We start from the raw sequence: 26,492 nt of genomic DNA on the forward strand, positions 1-26,492 counted from the left end.
CGTCTTCACATTGGTTTATTGTAGGTCTTATATATAGTCTTAGGAATTAGTTTTTAGTATTATACATAAAATATACACACACAGCTCAGCTTGCAAGGTACAGTGACAACAATCAATTGATACTGTTCAAAAACAAAAATCAGGTCTCTTTTTCAACAGTAAGTTATTTAACATTGTTTACTGCCAGGGAACACAGCAGAATGCAGCCTGACACAGAGAGAGGTCATGTACACTCACACACAAACTAATCTGTACATTACGTTGGTGTAAATGAGATGGTAGATCGTTGTTGCAATACTGTCCGTTAAGGTATAATACAGGAATAATGTTTTCATCTGACTGATGCAGTTTGATAATAACCAGTGTTCTGTCTCTAGATCAAGCCCAAAGCTCTGTCCTGTAGTTGGACCTGAGACTCGACACACACCGGTATACTGTGTTGTAACATTAATGCACACACATGGAGTAGCAGTATCATCCCTGCTGCAGCAGTGGTTTATTCTGTGGTTTTCCTAATACAACTACTTGTTACAATAGAGCCCTCCTCTGAAGTCCTGTAACATATACAACTACTTACATTAGGTACATGTATGATGCTATAACTACAGATGCGTGTCGCGAGGATCTGTTTTTCATGGTATTGTCTAGGCAGGGCATTTACATTGATGTAAAGATAGTTGTATTTTGTTATGGTATGACAAGATAATAATGTCGCCACACTGAAAATGCCATGAAATCCATTCTGATCGATAACACAAGTGAAACATTATAGATTCTCGTTGCCACTTTGTCAAGTGTTTGCATAACATCTTTGACCGACAGCATCAACCTGAACCTGCATATTTGGATTGCATTTACAATTAGTAATGTATGGTACATTCAATAAAACACACAAAGATGCACATTTCCATTGAAGACACTCTACGGTAGCATATATTTGAAAATGTGAAACTAGTTCTGTACAGAGTACAAGATGAATCCTCAATGTCCATATCCACCCTGTAAACAAACCGTCTGCTTTACCTTTGAAGAAAAGAAGACTCATCTATATACAAATAACCAGTATGATCTAAAGCTCCATCTCTGTGTATGCATTTGACACCCATTTTAAATTGCTATGTTATCAATTGAATGTAAAGTGAATATAGGAATAGTAATCCTATAGTAGTCCCGCCAACAGTTGAGGGTTTATACACAGGATGTCTGGGATCATTAGTGGAACATGATGATGCTCTATCATCCGCCATAAGGTCTGGAAAAATACTGTTTCTGTCTGCCATAAGCCTCATCATTGATATCCTGTGTGTTAGGGACCCCCCCATAGCTGTAGCCAGGGGCCATGTGGGTAAAACTAACAACAACATGATCCTTATCTTTACACACACACACACACACACACACACACACCATACTGGATGATGTTCGTGATGTTGCGTGTATTATCAGCTCCGATCAATATATTCATGACTTTTCTCGTTTTGTGTCTTCAGCCGTATTGGAAATCCATCTCGGAGCGAAGAAGGGAGGCGGGAGGCCTCGCAGCCAAGCTCGAAGTGTTCGATTTACAGTCTGCATTCTGAGACTATTTTACTCAATTCCACACTGGTGGTCGAAATGGTCAGCTCCTGTCAATGCAACACTAGATAGGGGAAGTCAATTAATCACTGTGTGTGTGTGTGTGCATTTCTGTGTGTGTGTGTGTGCATGTAACGCATGCGAGTCATGTATGCTTCCACATACCTGATCATATACACAGATGTGTGTGCATCAGAAGTGAATATACACACTCCACTCCATACGTATGTATTTGGACAGTGAAGCTGCATTTTTTTAAATTTGTCTCTATACTCCAGCATTTTGGATTTGAGAACACATGTTTCATATGAGGCAACAGTACAGAATGTCATCTTTTATTTGAGGGTATTTTCATGCATAGGCTATCTCTTTTACTGTTAATAAATGAAAGCACTTTTTGTATCTAGTCCCTATTGGGCAATTTTTTTCTCTCCAAAACACACACACAAAAAACGCAAATGCATACAACAAGTTTTTAGAGTCACAAGCTTGATGTAGTCATTGTGTGCAAGGATTATGGGACCAAATACTTTTAACATTTGACTACTTTAATACACAATAAGTGAATTTGTACAAATACTTATGACTTATTCAAATGGATAAATAAAGTGCTTTGATACATAAAGTGCTTTGATTTCTAAACTGTAAAACGGATATGTATGAAAATAACCCTAAAATTAAAGGTGACATTCTGCACTGTCGCCTTACATGAAACATTATATCTCAAATCTAAAATGCTGGATTAAAAAAAAAAAATCCTTCACTGTCCACATACATATGGAGGGGAGTGTATGTAACTTTAAGAATATACACAATATCAAGATGATATATTTTTTTGTCTTGACATAATTCTTGTTTATCACCACATACTTACATGCTAGTTTAATTTAAATATCTGTGATTCAGGGATATCATGAGAATTACACAACACAGTAATATTAATTWAAAAAAAATTAAATGTAAAATATATACTTTCTTTAGACCTGCAGGCGGACCGGACCCCCTGCAGTACCTCCGCGGACCCATAGCCATGGGGAGTAAGGGTGCTGCAGCACGACAAACGAATGGACATGTGGGTGTGTATATTAAATTAACATTTCTATATACACACTTGCACATTAGATGCCTTCTAACTGCACTTGGTTTGGAATGTTATGGTTTGGCCACTATCCAAACTTTTAAAGACATAAAAAACACAGAGCAAATATACATTTTCCTTTTCCCACTGCATCTGTTCCTTTAAATAATGTGTGTGTTTTAGCAATAGAGAGAGAGAGAGAGAGAGAGAGAGAGAGAGGTTTAGAGAATCAGGTTGGATGAGAATCCTGAAGAAGGTGCTGTATATGTTTGCCTGGGAGATTGTTTGTTTGTGTGGTTGTATGTTTGTGTGTGTGTATGTGTAACGCATGAATGCCATCAGTCAGGGTAGATGAGGAAGCCAGAGAAGGTGCTGTATTTGTTGGTGTTTCCTCCGTGGACTTTACCCCCATCGAGCTGCACACACACTTCGTCCCCCACGTCCAGGTGCAGGATGACACTGTTGGAGGCATAGTCATAGTTCAGATCAGCATCCTGGGCTATGGCACTGGCCCTCACCTGAGAGAGAGAGGAACAAAGAGAGAAAGAGAGACGGAGAGACAGAGAGGGACAAAGAGAGAGAAAGAGACAGAGAAGGGGGGGTGGGGTGGGGTGGTAGGTTGGAGAAAGTGACTAAGTAGACAAGTGGATAAATAATACAGACATGGAAAGCACATAATCTAATTGCATGTATTTAATCCAGAAAAAAGACCTAATTCATTTGGCTGTGATGTGTTTATACATGTACAGTACTATATAATGTAATATCTCAGCCTATGTCTGTTACGTTCGTTGTTGGAATGAGACCAAGGTGCAGCGTGGTAAGCGTACATCGTACTTTATTAGATGAACACCAAAAAAAAATAATAATTGCCGGAGGAACCGGACCGTGGATCATCGCCGGGGACTCCGGACTGTAGATCGTCACCGGAGGAACCAGACCGTGGATCGTTGCCGGAGGAACCGGACCGTGGATCGTCGCCGGAGGAACCAGACCGTGGATCGTCGCGGACTCCGGACCGTAGATCGTTGTCGCGGACTCCGGACTGGGAACCGTCTCTGGAAGCTCCGGACTGGGGACCGTCGCTGGAGGCTCCGGACTGGGCACCGTCGCTGGAGGCTCCGGACTGGGCACCGTCGCTGGAGGCTCCGGACTGGGGACCGTCGCTGGAGGCTCCGGACTGGGAACCCTCGCAGGCGGCTCCGGACTGGGAATCCCTGCTGGAGGCTCTAGACTGCATACCGTCGCTGTAGACTCTGTACCGCAGACCGTCGCTGGTGGCTATGGACCACAGACCATCGCTGGAGGCTCTGGACCGCAGACCGTCGCTGGAGGCTCCGGAKCGCGGACCGTCGCTGGAAGTTCCGGACCGTGGACCGTCTCCGGAGGTTCCGGACTGTAGACCGTCTCAGGAGGTTCCGGACCGTGGACCGTCTCCGGAGGTTCCATCACTYGAGGCTTCGTACCATGGATCATCACTGGAGGCTTCGGGCCATGGATCATCACTGGAGGCTTCGTGCCATGGATCATCACTGGAGGCTTCGGGCCATGGATCATCACTGGAGGCTTCGGGCCATGGATCATCACTGGAGGCTTCGTGCGTGGAGTAGGCACAGGACGTACCTGTGGGATCTTCTGTTACGTTCGTTGTTGGAATGAGACCAAGGTGCAGCGTGGTAAGCGTGCATTGTACTTTATTAGATGAACACCACAAAAAAAWATATATATAAACTAACGTAAAGTTCTGCAGGGCTAGACAGCAACTATGCAAAAACAAGATCCAACAAACTAAGGTGGGGAAAAGTATGATCCCCAATCAGAGACAACGATAGACAGCTGCCTRTGATTGGGAACCATACCCGGCCAACAAAGAAATAGACAAACTAGAATGCCCACCCAAATCACACCCTGACCTAACCAAATAGAGAATTAAAAAGGCTCTCTAAGGTCAGGGCGTGAAAATGTCGGCCTTCAGTCCCTAAATGGATTACCCCAGAGAACACTGCTTCTCCAGCTGCTCTCTCCTCATCTGACTATGTGTTCTCTCATAGTCCTAGAGCATCTGGTCCTCGTGGTGTTGGCATAGGGCTACTCATTTTTCCTAAAAGGAGATTTGATCTTTTCCCCCTCTCTCACCTGTCCATTTCCTCACTTGAATTCCATGCTGTCACTGTCACTTGTCCACTCAAGCTTAACATTGTTGTCATCTATCGCCCAACAGGTGCCCTTGGAGAGTTCTTCAATGAGCTTGACACTTTGATAAGCTAATTTTCCGATGATGGCTCACCACTCATTGTACTGGGCAACTTCAAACTCCCGACTCCTGACTTCATCTAATTTCTTTCCACCTCTTTCTTTCCCCTCCTTGCCTCTTTTGACATCACACTTTCTCAGTCCCCTCCCACTCGCAAGGCAGGCAATACGCTTAACCTCATCTTTAGTAGAGGCTGTTTGCCTACTGATCTCACTGCAACCCCCCCCCCTTCAGATCTCTGATCACTACTTTGTTTCTTTTTCTCTCCTTCTCTCCTCCAACCTTACCCGCTCAGCTCCTACCCAGATGGTCATGTGCCATCACAATATTCTCTCTCTCTCTCCCACTATTCTCTTCTTTTCTATCCTATCATCTCTTCCTGCTAAATCCTTCTCCCTCCTTTCTCCTAACTTTGCCTCGACGAGCCTACTCTCCCTCCTTTGACTCTAACTGTTCCCTTTTCTGCCGGCCGGCTCGACCCTCCCGTCCTGCTCTGTGGCTGAGTGACTCACTGCATGCCCACAGAACAAGGCTGCGGCTGCTGGACAAAAATGGAGGACAACTAAACACTGGCGGACCTATCATCCTTCCACTTCCTCCTCTCTACCTTCTTTTCTTCTGTATCCACTGCTAAAGCCACTTTCTATCACTCTAAATTTCAAGCCTCTGCTTCCAACCCTGGGAAACTCTTTTCCACCTTCTCCTCCTTCCTTAATCCTCCACCTCCTCCCCCTCCCTACTCCCTCTCTGACGACTTTGTCAACCACTTRGAAAAAAAGGTTGACGACATTCGCTCCTCATTCACTCAGCCTACTGAGTCCACTGGTCCTCCTCACACAGAACTACCATATGCCTTGACCTCTTTCTCCACTCATTCTCCAGTTGAAATCCTGTGACTATTGATGTCGTCACCCGACAACCTGCCCTCTCAACCCCATCCTCTCTTCCCTTCTTTAGACTATCTATGGAGACTTCCCATTCCTCACTTCCCTCATCAACTCATCCCTGACCACTGGTTCCGTCCCCTCTGACTTCAAGATGACCAGAGTCGCTCTCCTCCTCAAGAAACCAACATTCYACCCCTCTGATGTCAAAACTACATACCGGTATCCCTTCTTGAGCGTGCGTCTCTGACCAACTCTCTCGTTATCTCTCTCAGAATGATCTTCTTGACCCTAACCAGTCAGGCTTCAAGACGGGTCACTCAACTGAGACTGCTCTCTTCTGTGTCACGAAGGCTCTCCGCTCTGCCAAAGTTGACTCGCTCTCCTCTCTTCTCATCCTCCTAGATCTATCCACTACCTTTGACACCGTGAACAATCAGATCCTCTTCTCCACCCTGTCAGGGCTGGGCATCTCAGGCTCTGCACACTCCTGGATGGCATCCTACCTGGCAGGATGCTCTGCTGGTGTCRCCCAGGGCTCGGTTCTAGGCCCTTTCTTCTTTTCCCTATGCACCGTCACTCAGGTCCGGCATATCCTCTGATGGTCTTTCCTATCATTCCTATGTAGATGACACTCAACTACTTTTCTCATTCTCCCTTCTGACACACCGGTGGCGACATGCATCTCTGTGTGTCTGGCAGATATCTTAGCTTGAATGTCAGCCCACCACTCCAAGCTCAACCTCGACAAGACAGAGCTGCTCTTCCTCTCGGGGAAGTCCTGCCCGCTCCAAGACCTCTCCATCACGGTCAACAACTCCACGGTGTCACCCTCCCAGAGTACAAAGAACCTTGGCATGACCTTGGACAACACCATGTCATTCTCTGCAAACTTCAAAGCAGTGACTCACTCCTGCAGGTTTATGCTCTACAATATCCGTTGAGTACATTCCTCCCACAGGAAGCGGCGCAGGTCCTAATCCAGATATTTGTCATCTACCATCTGGACTATTGCAACTCTCTGTTGTCTGGGCTCCCCACTTGTGCCATCAAACCCCTGCAACTTATCCAGAATGTAGCAGCCCGTCTGGTGTTCAACCTTCCCAAGTTCTCTCATGTCACCCCGCTCCTCCGTACACTCCACTGGCRTCCAGTTGAAGCTTGTATCCACTACCAGACCATGGTGCTTGCCTACTGAGCAGCAAGGGGAACTGCCCATCCCCACCTTCAGGCTATGCTCAAACCCTYCATCCCAACCCAAGCACCCCGTTGTGATATTMCTGGTCTCTTGGCTGTCCCATCCCTACAGGAGGTCAGCTCCTGCTCAGTCCAGTCAAAGCTCTTCTCTGTCCTGGCACCCCAATGGTGGAACCATAGAGATCCTATTAAATAACTAGAGGGGCTATGTCATCCCACATGAAAAAATACTATTGTGTATACTATGGTAGGAATACTGTAGTYTTTTTGCATACTTTACTGTAGTATTTACAGTTTACTATAGTATAAATACTGTAGTAAAAAAAGAGTAGTACATACTATAGTAACTACTGTAGTGTTTTTGCAGACTAGTATTTACTGAAGTGTTTTGCGGACTGTAGTATGGTATACTGTAGAATTTACTGTCGAGTTTGTGCAAACTGTAGTATACTGTAGTATTTACTGTAGTGTTTTGGGGGGGACACTACTGTAGTATTTACTAAAGTGTTTGTGTATTATTATCTTTGACAATGAAGTGGGGGGCTTTCTCCTTGAGGAAACCTACTGGAGAAATACTAAAATATCACARTTTCTATAACCTGTAGGTAGGTAGGACAAAGAGTTCAGAGCTTCTACTCTTTTCTATAACCTGTAGGGAACAAAATATATTGTCTATACTTGGGTTTAGGTTTCTCACTTACGGGCGGGACAAATTGGGATATGCAGGAGGGGAACGCACAGTGTATATGCAAATTAAAWACTGTAGTATTTACTATAGTTTAAATGTTTTGGGGGTTTTGTGGACTGTAGTGTTCTTGTGGACATTTCTGTAGTATTTACTACAGTGTTTTTTTGTGTTGCTAATACTGTAGTGTTTAGTATAGTATACTACTACTACTACTACTACTAGTATACAAAGTACTACACACGATTGAGGTTTACTACAGTGTGTAGTATAGTATTCTACAGTATACTACAGTTTACTACATAATTATATAGTAAGTACTGTGGTATTCTATAGTAAARTCAAATCAAATTAAATCACATTTTATTTGTCACATGCGCCGAATACAGCAGATGTAGACCTTACAGTGAAATGCTTACTTACAAGCCCTTAACCAACAATGCAGTTTAAAGAAAATACTAGTGGTGCAACGGATCACAAAACGGTTTTGAGTCACGGATTGGATKATWTTTCGGATCAGCAAAAAAAAAGAAGGGAGACAAATGAAACTTTGCTTTCCATTTATTACTTAAAGAACACTTAAAGCAAGGAACTTTTCAATGTTTAAATAACATTTTTAAATAAAATATTCAATACTCAATTGTTAAATTAAAGTGCAATATGAGGCATGATACCTTCTTCCTTTGAACAATAGTGAATGTAAAAATAGCTTGTGTCTTCATCATCAATACAAAGTAAAAAAAGAAAGCAGCAAAGCAGACCTGAGCTTATAACTTCACATTGCTTTTTCAAAAAGATGATGTCTACATTGTCTGGGGAGAGGGAAGACCTCTTTACAGTCACTATGTCCCCTGCTGTGGAGAACACCCTCTCYCTAGGAACTGAAGTGCCAGGCACAGCCAGGTAGCATCTTGCCATCATGGCAATGTGAGGGTATTTACACTCATTGCGTTTCACCATGCCCTGGATCACCATCCACTGGAATGCCGCTTGCTGCCTTGTAGGATGCCACCTCCTCTTTGATGGTGTTGACAAACATCTTGCCTGTGTCCTTGSTCACAAAAGTCTCCCCGAAAAGCTCCTTCATGGCCAAATTATTTTGTGGAGGAGATGCCTCTGAGTCTGCTCCGGTCGGCTCTGTGGCTTGACCCTGCAGAAAAAATGACTTGATCTATGAAACAAACAAATTATTTATTTTCATATTTCATAGAACTATAATTGTGGCAATAACATTTAATAAAAGCCATTATTATCCAATCAAAAATGATGATTCTTATAGCAATAGCATAGACTTAGATTAGACTGCAGTATATTTATTATTTAAGTAATTCACTTTTATTTATTTGTTTACCTCTTCAGTGGCCTCAATGTCTGTGGTGAGATCACTGTATGTCCTCCGGTGTAGGGTCTAGGTGAGACAGGGACTTGAACCTTGGATCCAGTGCAGTAGATCTATGAAGGTAGTCCTGTACATTAGGGGGGTATCTGGGGTTCAGGTCCTGTCTAAAGGCAGCCTTGACATCTCTAGTGATGGTGCTGTCTTCCTCACTTGGGGCCATGGATTGTAGAATCCTTGTTTTCAGAGGTAGGATCACAGACCAGACGGTGCCGTTTTAGTGCTCAATAGGGTTGTAACCGTTTTGAGGGGTTTGAGCACCTGGAGGARCTCCTRTGCCACTTTCAKGTCATCATCAGACAAGGTGACGATGTCTTTATTTTTTTCCAGGGTCTTCTCTGTCAGTGCAGAGTATACAGCTGCCTGCTGCTCAAGATAGCTCTCCAACATGTCATAAGTGGAGTTCCATCTTGTTGTGACATCATGTATGAGCTTMTGGGTTGGTAGCTGTAGCATTTCTTGCTTGGTCTTAAAACTTCTTTGGGATAGGGGGCAGTATTTTCACATCCGGATGAAAAGCATGCCCAGAGTAAACTGCCTGCTACTCAGGCCCAGAAGCTAGGATATGCATATTATTAGTAGATTTGGATAGAAAACACTCTGAAGTTTCTAGAACTGTTTGAATGATGTCTGTGAGCTCATATGGCAGGCGAAAACCTGAGAAGAATCCAACCAGGAAGGGYGAAATCTGAGGTTTGTAGTTTTTCAAGTCTTTGTCTATCCAATATCCAGTGTAAATGGGGTCAGATTGCACTTCCTAAGGCTTCCAGTAGATTTCAACAGTCTTTAAAAAGTTGTTTCAAGCTTCTATTGTGAAAGGGGAGCGAATAAGAGCTGTTTCAACAAGTGGTCAGCCTGAAAGCCGTTAGTTGTGTCTCGTGCGTGGCCTTGAGCGCGATGGTCGTTCTCTTTCCTTTCTATTGACAACGGAATTGTCCGGTTGGAATATTATTGAAGATTTATGATAAATAAATAATAATCAATAATCAATCCTAAAGATTGATTATATACATCGTTTGACATGTTTCTACGAACTTTAATGGAACTTTTTGACTTTTCGACTTTTCGTCCGTCAAATGCGCTTTGTGCATTTGGATTAGTGAACTAAACGCTAGAACAAAAAGGAGGTATTTGGACATAAAGYTGGACTTTATCGAAGAAAACAAACATTTATTGTGGAACTGGGATTCCTGGGAGTGCATTCCGATGAAGATCATCAAAGGTAAGTGAATATTTATAACGCTATTTCTGACTTTTGTTGACTCCACAACTTGGCGGGTATCTGTATGGCTTGTTTTGGTGGCTGAGCGCTGTACTCAGATTATCGCATGGTGTGCTTTTGCCGTAAAGCTTTTTTGAAATCTGACACAGCGGTTTCATTAAGGAGAAGTTTATCTTTAATTCAATGTATAACACTTGTATCTTTCATCAACGTTTATGATGAGTATTTCTGTAAATTGATGTGGCTCTCTGCAAATTCACCGGATGTTTTGGAGGCAAAACATTACTGAACATAACGCGCCAATGTAAACTGAGATCTTTGGATATAAATATGAACTTTATCGAACAAAACATACATGTATTGTGTAACATGAAGTCCTATGAGTGCCATCTGATGAAGATCATCAAAGGTTAGTGATTAATTTTATCGCATGGTATGCTTTCGCCGTAAAGCCTTTTTGAAATCAGACACTGTGGCTGGATTAACAAGAAGATTATCTGTAAAATGGTGTATAATACTTGTATGTTTGAGGAATTTTAATTATGAGATTTATGTTGTTTGAATTTGGCGCCCTGCAATTTCACTGGCTGTTGGCGAGGTGGGACGCTAGCGTCCCACATATCCCAGAGAGGTTTTAAGCGGCTGTTGTGCTTCGGTGGAAAAAGGAAACCACCTTCCTAATCCRCCCAAGGAGGCGGTCCATCTGGTTCACTGAGATTCCCCTTTGGGATGCTAAATTGATCACATGTGCAAAGCAAGCTATCTGTGGCCCCAGTCCAGCTTCTAACACTGCATTTACCTGGCATTATCTGTGGTGATTGGGATATTGCTATTGGGCCTCTCTAGCTTCTACTCTGCTACTGCTCTGAGCAGTACCTGCGCCAGATTTGTGCCTGTGTGACTCTCATAGAGGGGGCGTGTCTGTAGCACCGGACTTCCTATCTCCCACTCCTCTGTGGTGTAGTGAGCAGTCACAGTCACGTAGCTTTCCGTTGCCCTGGAYGTCCACCCGTATGTGGTGAGGGAAACAGAGGATGCCTTGGATAATTCGGCGACAATTTTGATATTTTCCTGTTCATTAAGATCTGGCATGATCTTCATACTGAAGTGGGTGCGTGAYGGGATTTCGTAGCGTGGCTCAAGTACTTTCACCATATTTTTAAACCCTTTGCTTTCCACAACAGAGTACGGCCTCATGTCTGCAGTGATAAACATCCCAATAGATTTGGTGATGGCTTTAGTCCGGTCTGATTCTGCAGCAAAGGGCTTAAATGCCGCGGTGAGAAGTTGTTGTCTCTTGGCTGAGTTGGGCTCCCGTCACTGACACACCAGGGTGATGACGCTATAAATATGTGGCTATGCTCCATGTATTTCCATGATCATACGGCTTTCTTGTGGCACAATGCCTACACACCGTAATGGTGTTGTCCACCACCCTTCTTCCATCATATTTGACAGGGAAACCAACATGCTCCCATACATGAGACTTGAATGAAGCGAGAGGCTTTTCCAGTTCTTCAGCTCCTCCGCTAGCCATGGCTGTCACTGCTCTTTTTTCTTCTTTGCTTTTTGCAACGCGAGCATCCGCGAGTGATTCATTGGGATTCAACATGCCTGGTTCACGTGAACAGTACACACAACTGCTTAAAAAAGAATCAAATCAACCTTCAGGCTTCAGAGTAAAACACAGCACGCATCTGTCTTGTCTTTATCTTTTCACTGCAACTCTGCAACGATATTTAGGGAATTATTACTTTAAAAAGTAACAGCGACAGTAAAACTGTATTTCACACTATGATGGTTAAACTTTGCAAATGATCTGCGGTTCACATGCGTGCCGAACCGTGGGGGGTGATCCTCACGGATCAACTAAGGTCCGTTACACCACTAGAAAATAGCTAAAAAAAGTAAGAAATAAAAGTAAGAAATAATGAAAGAGCAGCAGTAAAATAACAATAGCGAGGCTATATACAGGGGGTACCGGTACAGAGTCAGTGTGCAGGGGCACTGTGGTATTTGTTATGTGGGATGAACCTTCAAAGTTGCATTTTACTTATGCAATAAAATAAAAGTAAGGCACGCGATATATCAGAGATTGTGTAATGGAATTATTGTCAACTTAAAATATTGTCATATAATTATAAATACAGTTTATATTGGTTCCATACCAAGTTTCTGTGTAAATAGCCTCTAAAATATATACAAACAGAATGTATAAATTGTTTTTCTTGGAAAATGTCAGTACTTGTTGCATTTACAACTTGTCTAAGTCCTATCATCAACTGAATTCAGTCAGTGTATTGCTGTGGATTCACTGCATTGTTTGATTGGAATGCTGGCATATTGGTGGTTAATTTGAAATATCCTCTTAAACTGTCTGGTTAGTTAGCTAACAAATACACAGTGCAGATAAATACTTCACATTCATTATTACAGTACTGGCAAACCATGTTTGACCAATTCACCTATCAAAAGGGCTGACCTTTATCCCATTATAAGAAGGTTCATGTCTATTCTAGTATTCTAAATCCTTATTCTATGGGTGGAACCAGCTTCCCCGTGATGCTAGGACAGCTAAGTACCTGCCCCTCTTCCAAAACCATCTGAAACCCTACATCTTCAAAGAGTATCTTAAATAAGACATCTCAGTCTTATRCCATCCCACACCCATTTCCTTGCACTCATCTTCTCCTACGAGCACTGACTTTGCTGATAATTTCCTTATTGAGGAAAAATGTACTTACTACGACTGTGATATGTGGTTGTCTCACCTAGAGCGATGAATGCACGAACTGTAAGTCACTCTGGATAAGKGTGTCTGCTAAATGACTAAAATGTAAACATGTAGACTCTTGCACTCCCACGCCKCCTTGTAACCCTTCCTGCTGTCTCTGCTTCCTCATACACCACCCCACCACAGACAACCTTGCCCACTGGCCCGGACCCATCTTTTCCACTGAGCAACCACTCTAACTCTCCTCTCTGTGGTACATTAGCCTCATGTCTGTAATGTAATCATGGCCTGAGGTTGAGCCTTGGTCGTCATGGTCATCTAAATGTTCATTACTGGGATGAGAAGGACACGGGGGAATATGGGCCGATTATGGCTCATCCCTATGTGTTAATTTACAACTACCCTTCCAAGACTATCTCCCCAACACACATACTGTAAATCATAAATATTCACTACTAATGGCCCAAAAGAAGGAATATGGGTATTTCCCCACTGTCTCTATTTCTTATTTTTACCTCTCTCTTTTTCTCAGCTTCCCTCCTCCAATCTTCCCTCTATCCATCTTTTATCTCTCKATCCCTCTCTCTCCTCCCATTTCCCATCTCATTCCCTTTTCTCTCTCCGAGCCGTGTAATATTATTTCCTCCTTCACTCTGGGGTCTTTGTATAATGTCATCGGTACAGAGGCCTTCCTGTCCAATGTATTGCTCTAAATAGAAGAGCTGTGTATTGACCTTTGACCCAGAGCCTTCATTGAGAACACAACCTCACACTCGATTTATCGGGATGTCCAGCACCTGTTGCAGTGGAAGAATGATAGAGAGRGCCTCCTAGATGGTTTAGTTGGGGTCAGGGAAGACATGCTTCAACAGAGCATCAATCTTAATGTTCCTCATAGTCATAATATAGAAATCAGCTTAATGTGATTAGAACATGGTTTTAACTGAGCTTTGCTTTCCTATTTAATAATTAGGTATTTTACCAACTCTCACCAGTCATGCATTTATATGTATGCCTCAAGCAATTATAAAAGTATATTCCATTTATATTCATTATACATGGTAAAACATAGGAAAAGACACTGCTCATGGTATACACATTTTGTGTACACAAATGGCCTATAATGAGTTGCACTACATCTTAAGTTGTGCCATTTCTTAATTGTCTGTTTGTAGCCCTAATTACTAAAGCTGCTTATAATGAATAGTTACATCACCAGATAAATAGCCAACTGCTCAAGCATGGGATCCATTTAATCGTGGAAAAATTAAATACACTAGCGCATCTATATTAATTAATGCAAATCTGATACCCTCACTCCATCCTTGTCTCTCTCCCAGGGCCTAGGCCTGGCTGAGGATATGTTCCATCATCTCAACCTGTCACCAAGTCCCTGTCCCCTATGATCGCTTAGACATATCAAATGAAACTAACCATTTCTCCATAACCTGGTTGGCAATAACGATTTTTTTTTGCACATATCATCAATTTAACTGATTAGGCTACTCACTATAGTTTCCCATATTCCTAAAGGCCAGAATATCTCTTTCCATGTACAGCTTGTTGCATGGGCCTTTTTTCTTCTTCCCAAAGACTCACATGAATCGATCCGTTCCTTTGTTGTTTTTAATTCAACTCACATCACTCCATTAATTGTTCTGTCTCTCCCTCTCCGCCTAACACCCCCTCGATCATCCTCCCTCCGTCCGCACCCCCTCACTATCTCTTCATTCTGGACCCATCTATCCATCTTTTTTTGTCCTTTCCCCAGAATGAGATGCAGGTCACGCTTGAGGTTTTTTCCCCTGCCATGGCAGTGTTGGCGGGAGCGGCGGCTAAGCGTGTCCCTGTCCGGTCTAAATTGGATTGATTAACGGCGCGCTGCTGTGCCAGGTCTCCCGGGACCCCCTCCAAACACCCCCCCCCCCCCCAAACTCCAGAGGCTACAGGGCTCGGTAATTGGTAGTCGAACAGCCATGGCAGCTCCCTCCTTAATGGCTCCCACTCCTCAATAACTCCATACAATCACAATAAATGGGGCCACAGAATAGGCTACTGCGGTCAGATGGTCTCCTGAAACAGTGGCGGGAGGTCAGAATAAAAATCTATGCTTGGCTACACACACTGTTGTCCTATAAAAGCTGCTGGACTAGTAGTATTTTCTTTAGTCATCTATATTGTTTTTTTTTATGTATCTCAGGTAGACTGGAGACACATAAAGGAATTGCATCTTTTAAAGATCTTTTTCCATCTTCTATAGACTTCCTGTTCTCCGAGAGAAATGAATGACTCCCGTGAGGAGGATCTGTGATGTGGTTTTGTGTAAACAAAATTGAGAACGGAGAGGCTGACTTGCTGTCAATTCCAACATCTGTCTACATGGTTGAGTGGCATTAATCCCCTGACATTCTCTGAGTTGTGTTTTGAGGGGCGGGCAAGGAGGAGAACCTTTCCAGGAGAACCTTTTTCCATAGATGTATAGCTAGGCGGCTTATGTTAATCTACACTGGGTTGTTGTGGTTTAGGGTTAAGGTTAGTATTCTAGTTTGGTATGGGCCTTGCCACATCCTTTTAATTATTAATCTGTCATTCTCTCTTGGTAGCACTTGGTCATTCCTGGTTCACAGGTGGGACATTTGTGTAGAAATGTGGTAGCAATACAACTACGAACCAAAGCTAGTCAGTAGGCATGTCATGATTGTTGGTCACATTGGTATCATACGATATATAGTCTATCAGGCGATATCATTAATAGTATCAGACGATATATCGCCATATCAGTATTGGCCGATAATGGCAACAACAAAAAATAACAACATAAAAATGGTTTCTGAGAATCTTTTTCATAAGAAATATGAAATAGTAAAGCATCTTATTAGCCATCATGGTCAAGAAAATATTGGTTATTAGTATCAGCCCTGAATTTCCCAATGCCAAGCTTTCAGAGCAATTGGCCAGCTTTTACTTAACGTATGACACTGCCCAGTTTTGAATTCAAGGTCAAATGGCATGAGCGTTCTGTCTATTTGAATATCGCAAAGCTACCAATATGCTACCTTCAACCTCCTTCAAACTGCATGCAGAGACATCAAAATGGTATACATGAGTTCATCTGGCTCCCAAGTCCAACATACCAAAGTATCCCTTTAAAGGGTCATAACAAGGGCTGTGACAGTGCTGGCGTGTACCCCTCCTCCCTGCAATGACCCTTTAAACATGGCATTCAGCTAATTATATTTGCTAGCGATAAGGAGGCCTGGTTATTTATGACTTCTGGCACAGAGCCATAGGGGACATTACTTCACCAAGGCTCAGACAGCAGAAAATATATTCAGTCGCTGACATTTAATGTGTAATGTTTATGATTAATGTATAGTTGCATTGTACTAATATAACCTAGTGGCTCAACAGCAATTCTGCCCAACAATGAAGCGTCATGGTGTAACATTTAAAAACCATGTTGGTGAAACCAATGTATGAAAATGAGAATACATGTACTGATGAAGTCAAATATATTTCAACTTTTCACTACAATGGAGCGGAATGTTCTGTTTTTTCCTTTCAAAACTGGTTAAAATGGCTACTTTTACCCTGTAGGCACCTGCAACTTACCACAGGTGAGATACACAACACATTAAATTAGAATTATTCCCTCCAACCAATTTTGAATTTTGAATAATTTAGTCCTGGCCATTTCTTTGAAGTAAAAAAATCTAAATTTCAGTTTAGATTTTATTTCTTGGTCCTGTGCAGTTCTAAATCAAACAAATACTCGTGTGAACACAAAAGTTTTTCAATTTCAACTTATTTTAGAAGAAATAGTGAATCATGCAAAGGTGCATTTTGTATGTAGGGTCTTATTTATGATGTTACCCTCAACTCTAAAGTAAGTGCATGGTCAAACAGCAACGAGAAATTAGTAATTTGTATAAATAAATAGAGCATACCAATTACAGAGCATATTGTAAATACTACCACCATAACTGTTACCGTACCAGAATTTACACAAAGGGAACAGGCGGAGCAGTCTGATTAGAGAACCAGAGCAGTGAATCTCAGTTTGGGCTCTCACCCAGTAACTATCAAAATGAAACCTTGTTTTCTCTAAGAGGGGAGGAGGGGGAGCAGTGGGAGTGTGAAAGAGAGAAAGGCAAATCGGGATTATTGTCAACTGCAGTGGAGATTGATATCGACAAGGGAGTGAATTCCTGTCTGTTGGCCAAATGACGTGCCGACTTGAGCTGCTGCTGGGGAGAGGCGGGCCCGTGGGACGACAGGGAGGATAACACTGCCTCCACTTTTCATTATTGGGGCACCATTAAATAGGAGAGGGAGAGAGATAGAGAGAGATGGACAAAGGGAAGGAGCTAAAGACACCGAGAGGAGAGAGGGAGGTGGAGACAGAGAGTCCGTGGAGAGCAGAAGGCAGAGAAGGAGAGCCGGGAGAGTACAGGGGAAAAGGGAATGGGGTAAAGAGAAACGAGAGGAGAGGGATGGTGAAAACGAGGGTAAGTGAGAGAGATTTAGAATGAGACCACAGGAGGGAGCAGCTGCGTGCCACTTTAACAGTCCAAGCACAAGATGGGTGAGGGGAGCCAAACTGGAGGGGGGCTGGAGTATGGGGAGGGAGGGAGCCCACTGGTAACAAACTGATCAAGCGAGCCTATTTCAGGGGGGCAAGAATGAGACTGGGGAGGTGGGGTCTGCGTAGTCTCTGTTATTTTGGTGTTTTTCAGTGGTGCCCTGCTCCTCTGGTAATAAACTGACAGGATTCATTCACCGTGATGTACAGACCTCTCAGAGCGGAGCGAGAAGATTGAGAGGGTCTCTTTAAACTCACCTGTGGGACCACTATGGGCAGAGAGGCAGGGGTCGAGGAGGGGGGAGAACTGATGGAAATATCCAGTTTATGCAATGCTATGGCGCTCTGTCTGTCTATCTCTTCTCTCTCTCTCTCTCTCTCTCTGTCTATCTCTTCGCTCTCTCTGTCCTGTCTGTCTCTCGCTGTCTGTCTGTCTGTCTGTCTGTCTGTCTGTCTGTCTGTCTGTCTGTCTGTCTGTCTGTCTGTCTGTCTGTCTGTCTGTCTGTCTGTCTGTCTGTCTGTCTGTCTGTCTGTCTGTCCTGTCTGCTCTGTCTGTCTGTGTCTGTCTGTCTGTCCCTGCTGTCTGTTGTTCTGTCTGTCTGTCTGTCTGTCTCTCTCTCTCTCTGGTCAGCGTTAAGGTGTGCTCTGTTACCATTAGGGTGGTGGTTGTGGAAAACCTTTAGCAACCATGTGGGTCTGACCCCTATTTGGCATGCTAAATGTTAATATATTGTCATGACACTCTGGACCTAAGGTGAAGACGTTGATTAGAAAGTCCCTAATTGGCTCTGGGCTGGGACGTACCAATGGTGGAGACTGTTCAATTGGATATGAAGGAGTTTCAGCTACAGACGACTCTACCTGAAGCGCATCAACTATAAAGCAGCAATAGATTGAGCAATGACATTAAGTTAAGTGACAGTCAGTCACAGGTCATTTGCTACCCCCTATTGACAATTTGGAAATATTGGGATCCTTGCGATATTTACCAATACAAACACGTATGCTGGCAGGTAGATGCACAAGTATGCACACAGGCAGGCAGACACAAGCATGCATGCACACACACACATTTTCTTGGACCTTGCTAACCAGTGTTTTCTCCTCCATATCATCTGATTACAATTCTATCTATGTGTGTGTACATAGCCCATCTGTAAATAGCCCATCCAACTACCTCATCCCCCATACTGTTATTTATTTTGCTCCTTTGCACCCCAGTATCTCTACTTGCACACTCATCTTCTGCACATCTACCACTCCAGTGTGTAATTGCTTTATTGTAGGTATTTCGCCACTATGGCCTATTTATTGCCTCATTTACACACACTGTATATAGACTTTTTCTATTGTATTATTGACTCCATGTTTGATTATTCCATGTGTAACTCTGTGTTGTTGTTTGTGTTGCACTGCTTTGCTTTATCTTGGCCAGGTCGCAGTTGTAAATGAGAACTTGTTCTCAACTGGCCTACCTGCTTAAATAAAGGTGAAATAAAATAAAATAAATAAAAGTGTGGTTGGGTCTTGCAAACATCACGTGACTGATTAAACATTTACCTCACATGTTCAGCCAATCCAAAGACATCTCACACTGCTGCCATTTTCATAAAGGGATCAAGCTGTCATGGTGGGGAGAAATTCTTCATTGGCTATCTTTAGTTCCCTCATTATATAATACCATGAGTCATGGGTTAATGCCATACTTTTAGCCTTCACTGTCTATTCTGGCAAATGTTATACTTCCAACGTCATATACACGTTCATGATCTCTAAGGGCTAAATGCTCTATATCCTCCCGTACACAGAAAATGGTCTTTATCAAAACCATCCTGACATTTGAACACTCCTCAATGAGAAAACCCAACCTTTGGGATGAACTATTGAAGTGTGAGGCAAAATGAGAAGGAAAACAAAGACAAGACAAAAGACCGGAAAAGGAAGAGAAGGGATGCCTATTAGTCTGCACTGTATAAAGGCCAGTGATGATTAGAGAAATGTATGGACATATAGTGTGTGTGTGTGTGTGTGTGTGTGTGTGTGTGTGTGTGGGTGCGTGCGTGCGTGCGTGCGTGCGTGCGTGCGTGCGTGCGTGCGTGCGTGCGTGCATACAAGTGTGTGTGTGAGTGAGTGCGTGAGGGAGAAAGAAACACACAGCAAAACTGCATTTGTGGTGTACTGATTCATGAATGTCCTCCTGTGTGGCTCAGCTGGTAGAGCATGGTGCTTGCAACGTCAGGGTCGTGGGTTCAAATCCCAAGGGGGAAAAGTGCAAAAACAGATCTTTTTTTTCATAAGTCAAATGAATGACAAGAACCATTGCTTGGAAAATGTGCCCTAACATAAAACGCAGCAATGTCACTTCCAAGGAAGTGTTATGAATATACACTTATACCAAAGCTTTGCTGTTGCAGTTTCAAACCACGTGCATGTTCTACAAACTCCGGATGACAAGAAAGGGAACGTCAAAACAAATGTAGTCATTAAGTCCTGTGTAGCAGATAGTATCTGGAAGGCTGTACTAAACTAACACCTCCACTGAAACCGATGGTAATTAGTAGCTGCTAATCCTGACAGCGGATACATCAGGCCCACTAAATGAGATCTAGCGCTTCACACAGTTGTCCACAAATTAGCTACTAGCATCATTAATTAATGAGCTAATTAACTTGATGTTGGACCGGATCCCTTCTGAAGTGAACATGACTATGTTTTGGATCAAAATGGTATAACTACATTGATATGTATAGCCTAAAGTTCAACTGAATGGAAAAATACTCTCTCTAGCTCTCCAGTAGCCTATGTCCTCTGTGAGGTGTGCAAAGGGCTAAGCCGTGCGAAGCGGGAAGCGGGGCTGCGGTTCCAATGTTATGTTGGGCTTAATTAGTGCTCAGTCTGTCTCCAGGTCTCTTTCTCCAATAGGTCAAATCAAACCAAATGCCACAGTCCTGTAATGGGGACACGGTGTCACAGGAGGCACAATGCTACTGAGCAGACATGTTGGGTCTAAATGGTTTAGCAGCAGCTCTTTAAACACTGTACTGTACTCATCATAAACTATTATATAGAAGAAATATGGGGCCAACATGGGACAGGCCAGGCCTAGACACTCCCAAAATGACCAATCCATGCATTCCATACCGGCTATAAATATGAATGATAATCCCACTCCCAGCTCATCATCGCAAAGGGCAAAATCTATATTGGTTGTAAATTATAGATCCATGGGAAAGGTCACTTACTTTAACAAAAATCTGTTGGTGGCTCAAGAAACATGGAGAGAGGAGATCTGACAGCTCACTAGGGTATGCAGGCTTGTCAGTTGTGAGCTGTGATCAGACATAATATAACTTCCTTCCATAGATGTCTAATAGGTACACTYGACACACTGGACACACTGGAAAATATGTCAAGGAGCAAACGTGAAGAATTCATCATCCATCTAGCAATATCAGATATTCAGAGATTTACAACTGTCAAGGTCTTTAATCATTTGAATTTCTTCCACCTTTCTGTCTTTACACTGGCCTTCTCTTTCACGCCATCTCTCCTCCTCTGTTCATTCTATCCCTCCTCATCTGTCTTCTTTATGTTGATCTGATCCAGTGCTCTCATGTTGGCCTCGCTGTAGCAGTGTGTCTCTCATCCCGTATGTCCACTCTCCTTTGTTTATCCATCCATCTTTCTCTCCTCCCTTGATCTCTCTGTCTCCCCACTTGTCTGCAGCCTGCCTCCCGTTACCTACCCCCAGTTGTGTCTTAATCCCACCTCCCTTTGATTTACCGTGGATAAACCGTATCTCTGTGTCAACGCCACAGCTGGGGGTGGCGTTGACACCTAGATCTGCCCTTTGAGTTATAGTCAATGTAAATCACACGTACATCCTTTTTTGCCCTGTACATGCTTCCCCTTAGTGACATCATAACATTCAGTTTCACTGCTCTGCAGATGACACACAGCTTTATTTACCAATCAGACCCAGTGACCAAGCTAGCGTGGCTATCCTCCACAAGTGTCTTGCTGGCATCAAATGTTGGATGTCTGACAATTTTCTCCAGCTCAATGATACGAAATCAGAGGTTGTTTTATTTGGCCCCCACCTTGCTAGAACCTAGATTGTAAATAACCTTGGTCATTTGTCCACCAAAGTAAAGTCTACGGCCAGAAACCTTCTTTGACCCTGACTAAACCTCAACCTGCATGTAAAGAATGTTGTCCAGTCCTGCTTTTATCATCCAAGAAATAAAGCTAAAGTCAAGTATTTTATTTTAGTCACTGATCTGGAGAAAGTGATATATGCTTTTATTTCCTCACGCCTAAATTACTGTAACTCTTTGTATACGTCTCAGTCAGAAATCACTCCATCGTCTACAGGTAGTTTAAAACTCTGCAGCTGAGCTTTTAACAGGCACCAGGAAATGTAACCATATCACCTATTTTAGCTTCTCTACACTGGCTACCAGTCACTGTTGGAATAGATTCAGAACGTTTAAGGTTTGGCTTGGTTTAGCCCCATCGTATATCTCAGATATTTTATCTCCCTATGAGCCAGGACGCAGCCTGAGATCCTCTGGCAGGGCACTTTTGACCATTCCAAAGTCTAGTTTGAAAACGAAAGACCAGGCATTTTTCCGATTAGGGCCCCTAGACTTTGGAATGGTCTGCCAGAGATGCTTTTAATGTATGATTTTAATTAGCTATCTTTTTTCACTCTCTTTCCTCTGGTCTGTTGCTTTGTTACTACTTTTATTTTATTATTTTATGATATGAAGCACTTTTATTTGTATTGAAAAGCGCTATACAAATAAAGTCATTATTATTATTACATAATTTTTACATAAAACTACAGTTTGACTAGGAAACTCAGAAGGACAGGTACAACAACTTAAATTGAACATCACAATGGACACATCACAATTTTCCATTTCTGACACAATCCAAACAGTATGCCTACACATTGCAACTACCAAACATTGACATTGATATTGGTACTCCTTGCTGTAACTTTGATGTTCATCCGTTGGTCTCTAGCTGTGGCTATACGATGTTCTCCCAGGGTTGTGTTTTCTAATTGACCCAATCGGTTAGCTCCCCTACGAGAGCACTTGTCTATTCACTGCAAAGTGGGACCACGAAGTGGAGTGGGCCTCTGAAGGGGGGATGGGCACTGAATTAGGTTAAATAATTCAGTTGATGGAAAAAATAATTAATGGGCACGCCAATAGACAAGCCAGAAGAGACCAGAGGGAGGGGGGGGGGCACTTGTGTGTGTGTGTGTGGTGTGTGTGTGAGGTGTGTGTGTGTGAGAAGGGACGCACAGGTGGATGGGAGAGGTTCTAATCTAAAGGCCATGAATGATTTAACAGCGGGACAGGACAGGAATGACAATTTCAGTGACGGCACACGACAAACCAGGTCTGCCAATTATGCCTGGCATTTTCCTGTCTTCTTTACTGTGTACTTTATACACCCACTGTCAAATTGATGACTGGGGAGGCAGTGCGGAATCTACCTCTTAATAGACCTGGTCAAATAAATACCTCGTGTTACGGGTGTATTGGGGAAGCTGGGAGAAGTGCCAAGGTGGTACAGGATCCGAGGAGAAAAAATTATAGACATTTTTATTTACTAAACTTGTGAAATGAATGGTAACTAATAAAATGTTTAAATACTGTATGTGCCTGACCTGAACTCATCCATTCCACCACCAATTGGGTAGGTAACATTTATACTGAACACAAATATAAATGCAACATGCACAATTTCAAAGATTTTACTGAGATACAGTTCATATGAGGAAGTCAGTCAATTAAAATAAATAAATTAGGCCCTAATCTATGGATTTTACATAACTGGGCAAGGGCGCAGCCATGGGTGGACCTGGGAGGGCATAGGCCCACCCACTTGGTAGCCAGGTCAACCCACTGGGGAGTCAGGCCCAGCCAATAAGAATGAGTATTTCTCCACAAAAGGGCTTTATTACAGACAGAAATACTCCTCAGCACCCCCTCAGACAATCCCGCAGGTGAAGAAGCCGGATGTGGAGGTCCTGGGCTGGCGTGGTCACATGTGGTCTGCGGTTGTGAGTCAGGTTGGAGGTACTGCCAAATTCTCTAGAACTTGTATATATTCAACCCAGTGAAAACTGTCTGATGAAGACAGGTTAGATCCCTTACACTTAGATCTGGTTGTTTGTACTAGTTGACAAGGTGTAAGAAATCTTGAGACTAAAGGTAAGAAATCTTCAACTCTAGCGTTTCCACTGAAGACAGTTTTACAGAGATTTTATGACGGATAGTTCAAGTTGTCCATGCCTACCAATCTTTCATGAAAAAGCAGTAGCTATCAGGGTCGCGGTCGACTCAGTAACACACCGCTGCCTGACTATACAGCCTGTAAATTATGTGTAAAGAAACCAAACACCAGTGTTTCATCCAAACACTCAGGCTGATTTGGCTGGTAACAATGAGTCTTATTCTATTCCTCTCTGGTAAATCCCTCTGTGTCGTTCTTCTGTTCCACACCACACATGTCAAAATCGAACCTCATCGAGTCAGGGTTTAATCCCTCAAGCTTGTCATGCATCTCCAGATGGGCAACTTTCAAGCCTTTTTTGGGGCTTTTTTTTGTGCTTGTTTATTTATTGATGTTAAAGCTGGAGATCCTCAGAGGACAGTAGCCAGCTGTTGCGTTTTGGCGGCACTCCACAGAGATGTGGAGGATCGTTATCCTCTTGATCGCTTAGCTGTCACTGCATTCTCTCTCTTTCTCTCCTGCTGCCCAAATCAGGAGGTGGAACCTGACAAAGCGTAAAACTTGTTTATCTTCTATTAAGTGAGGGCTTACTTGTTCTTATTCAAATGCTGAATGAGTTATTTTATTCTCATAATAATCTCTACTTCAACATTCCTTCTTTCCCATTTTTATGTTTAATCTTGATTGCTTTGCTAAGTCATCCTTCAAACATCTTACCAATAATAGAATACTCGGCCCACCTCATTTGGACTAGCAATAGCTAAATAGTACGTGTTGAGGGTTTAGAACGTTTAGGCCTAGCATACTTTGAAGTTGATTGGGATATGTAAGAGTTCCACTGCTCTTACCTGTGCCTTCATGTTTGAACAATAATACTCTCTGAGTGTACCTGTGTCAAATTCAGGTCCTCTGGTTAAACTTCCTACCAGAATAGTTTTTTTACAAGGTATTTGGATATTTAATTAGGAAAACAAGTTGATAAATTTCTAAATCTTGCCTATAATCAGACCTTTCCTTTAATAATATAATAATAATGACACTTTTATCCAAAGTGACTGACAGTCATGCGCGAATACATTTGACATATGGGTAGCCCCAGCGGGAATCGAACCCACGACTCTTGGCATTCGTTACAAGCACCATGCCTTACCGACAGAGACTGAAGACACATATGCATACAACTCTAACAATATACCCATTATAACCCTTTCTATTTTTCAGAGAGGCCTATGACAAGGAGAAACACACATTAGAGAATAATGGAAGAAGAAGTGATACAAGAAGGCATAGGCAGATCGGAGTTTCTCATACTATTATAGAACTGTTGAACTGTTTTAGTGTAAGAACAATTGAGTGCTCATCTGTCTAGAATTCTTTATTTTTTAATGGAAACTGTAGTGACATTTATTGAGAAACTGAGCAGCCAATTCCCCCAAATACACACGCACACACAACAATACACTCCTCTCTGACTCACCTGTCCATTCTTCTTCAGGTCGGCCCACATGCTGGTCCCGTCTCCGCCCCTCATCAGGACATGGTAMGTGAAGAAGTAGATGCCAGGTAGGGGGCAGGTGAACTTGCCAGTGCTGGGTTCATAGTAGTTCCCCACATTTGTCACCACGTCGTCAAACCTCAACACTTCACTCCCTTCATGCTGTTTACGGAGGCCTGCATAAAAGGCAATCTTGGGGCTGTAGAAGGAGGGGACGTAGCCCCCTGGGCCAGGGCCGGCGGGCCCGGGGGGGCCTGGCTTGCCTGGTTCTCCAGGGGGACCTCTGYGGCCTGGGGGGCCAGGGGGTCCAGGGCTCCCACGAAACCCAGATTTTCCCCTTCTCCCTGTGAAGTCTGGGGGTTGGGGGGAGACAGCAGTCAGCTCGTGGCTTCCCTGTGGGGGGGTGAAAGAGTCACACACCATCTTGCAGCTGCCGAGCATCTCATAGTGGGTGCTCCCGCCCCCAGACGCGCCCCCTTTGGTGGTGTGAACCAATAAGGGGATGGCAACCAGCAGAACCAGCACCATGGCCACGCCCACTCCTGCCCCGATGACACGTTTCCTGCGGCTGAGCCGGGTGGCGGCCAGCGTAAGGAAGTCCTCCTCCCCCTTGGCCGGAATGGTGGTGCCGGCCAGAATGAACTCTGGGATAACCGGAACTAAGGGGAAAGATGGTGAGAGAGAGGCGCTGAGGGGGATAGGGGAGGAGGCAGAGAGGTTCTACACCGCGAGTAGGAGGTGAGGTAGTTAGGTAAAATAAAGGGAAAGAAGGGGTAAATGAGGGAGAGTGAAAGGGTAAGAGGGTTATGAGGAGAGACTGGAAATACAGGAGATTTCAATGTAAAGAAAGGAATGAGATGTTATAGGACACTGAAGGAACAACAAAGCTCAGGAGTTGTTGAAGTCAAATGTCAGGAGGAGAAACATGTTTTTCCATTCCATAAATAAAAATGTCAAAAATGACTATGTTTATCTTTGGATTTCTCAACACCTTTTTCTTCACATCTATTTTTGAAGATTGGACTTTTCGTCAGCAAAGCAATATTTATTCACTTTTTTCATCCCTATTTTCAGTAAAGATCTCACTGATATCAAAAGTAGTATGTTATTATCTTTGGAGGACTAGAGGTGAAAC

The 26,492-nt window shown here is 43.2% G+C and overlaps 1 protein-coding gene and 1 pseudogene across 1 annotated transcript; both read right to left on the minus strand.

Moving 5' to 3' along the window:
- Window positions 1–26,073, minus strand: c1ql4b (complement component 1, q subcomponent-like 4b). The gene is made up of 2 exons (XM_023991840.2): window positions 25,340–26,073; window positions 1–3,171 (listed from the first exon to the last, which is right to left on the minus strand). Exons 1-2 carry the CDS (start codon window positions 25,883–25,885, stop codon window positions 2,992–2,994), a joined length of 726 nt encoding a protein of 241 aa, XP_023847608.1. The 5' UTR covers window positions 25,886–26,073; the 3' UTR covers window positions 1–2,991.
- Window positions 7,527–7,583, minus strand: LOC111971041 (U7 small nuclear RNA; annotated as a pseudogene).
- Window positions 26,074–26,492: the final 419 nt, after the last annotated feature.

The sequence above is a fragment of the Salvelinus sp. IW2-2015 genome, linkage group LG1 (genome assembly GCF_002910315.2).
Source record: "Salvelinus sp. IW2-2015 linkage group LG1, ASM291031v2, whole genome shotgun sequence".
NCBI classification, from domain to species: Eukaryota; Metazoa; Chordata; class Actinopteri; order Salmoniformes; family Salmonidae; genus Salvelinus; species Salvelinus sp. IW2-2015.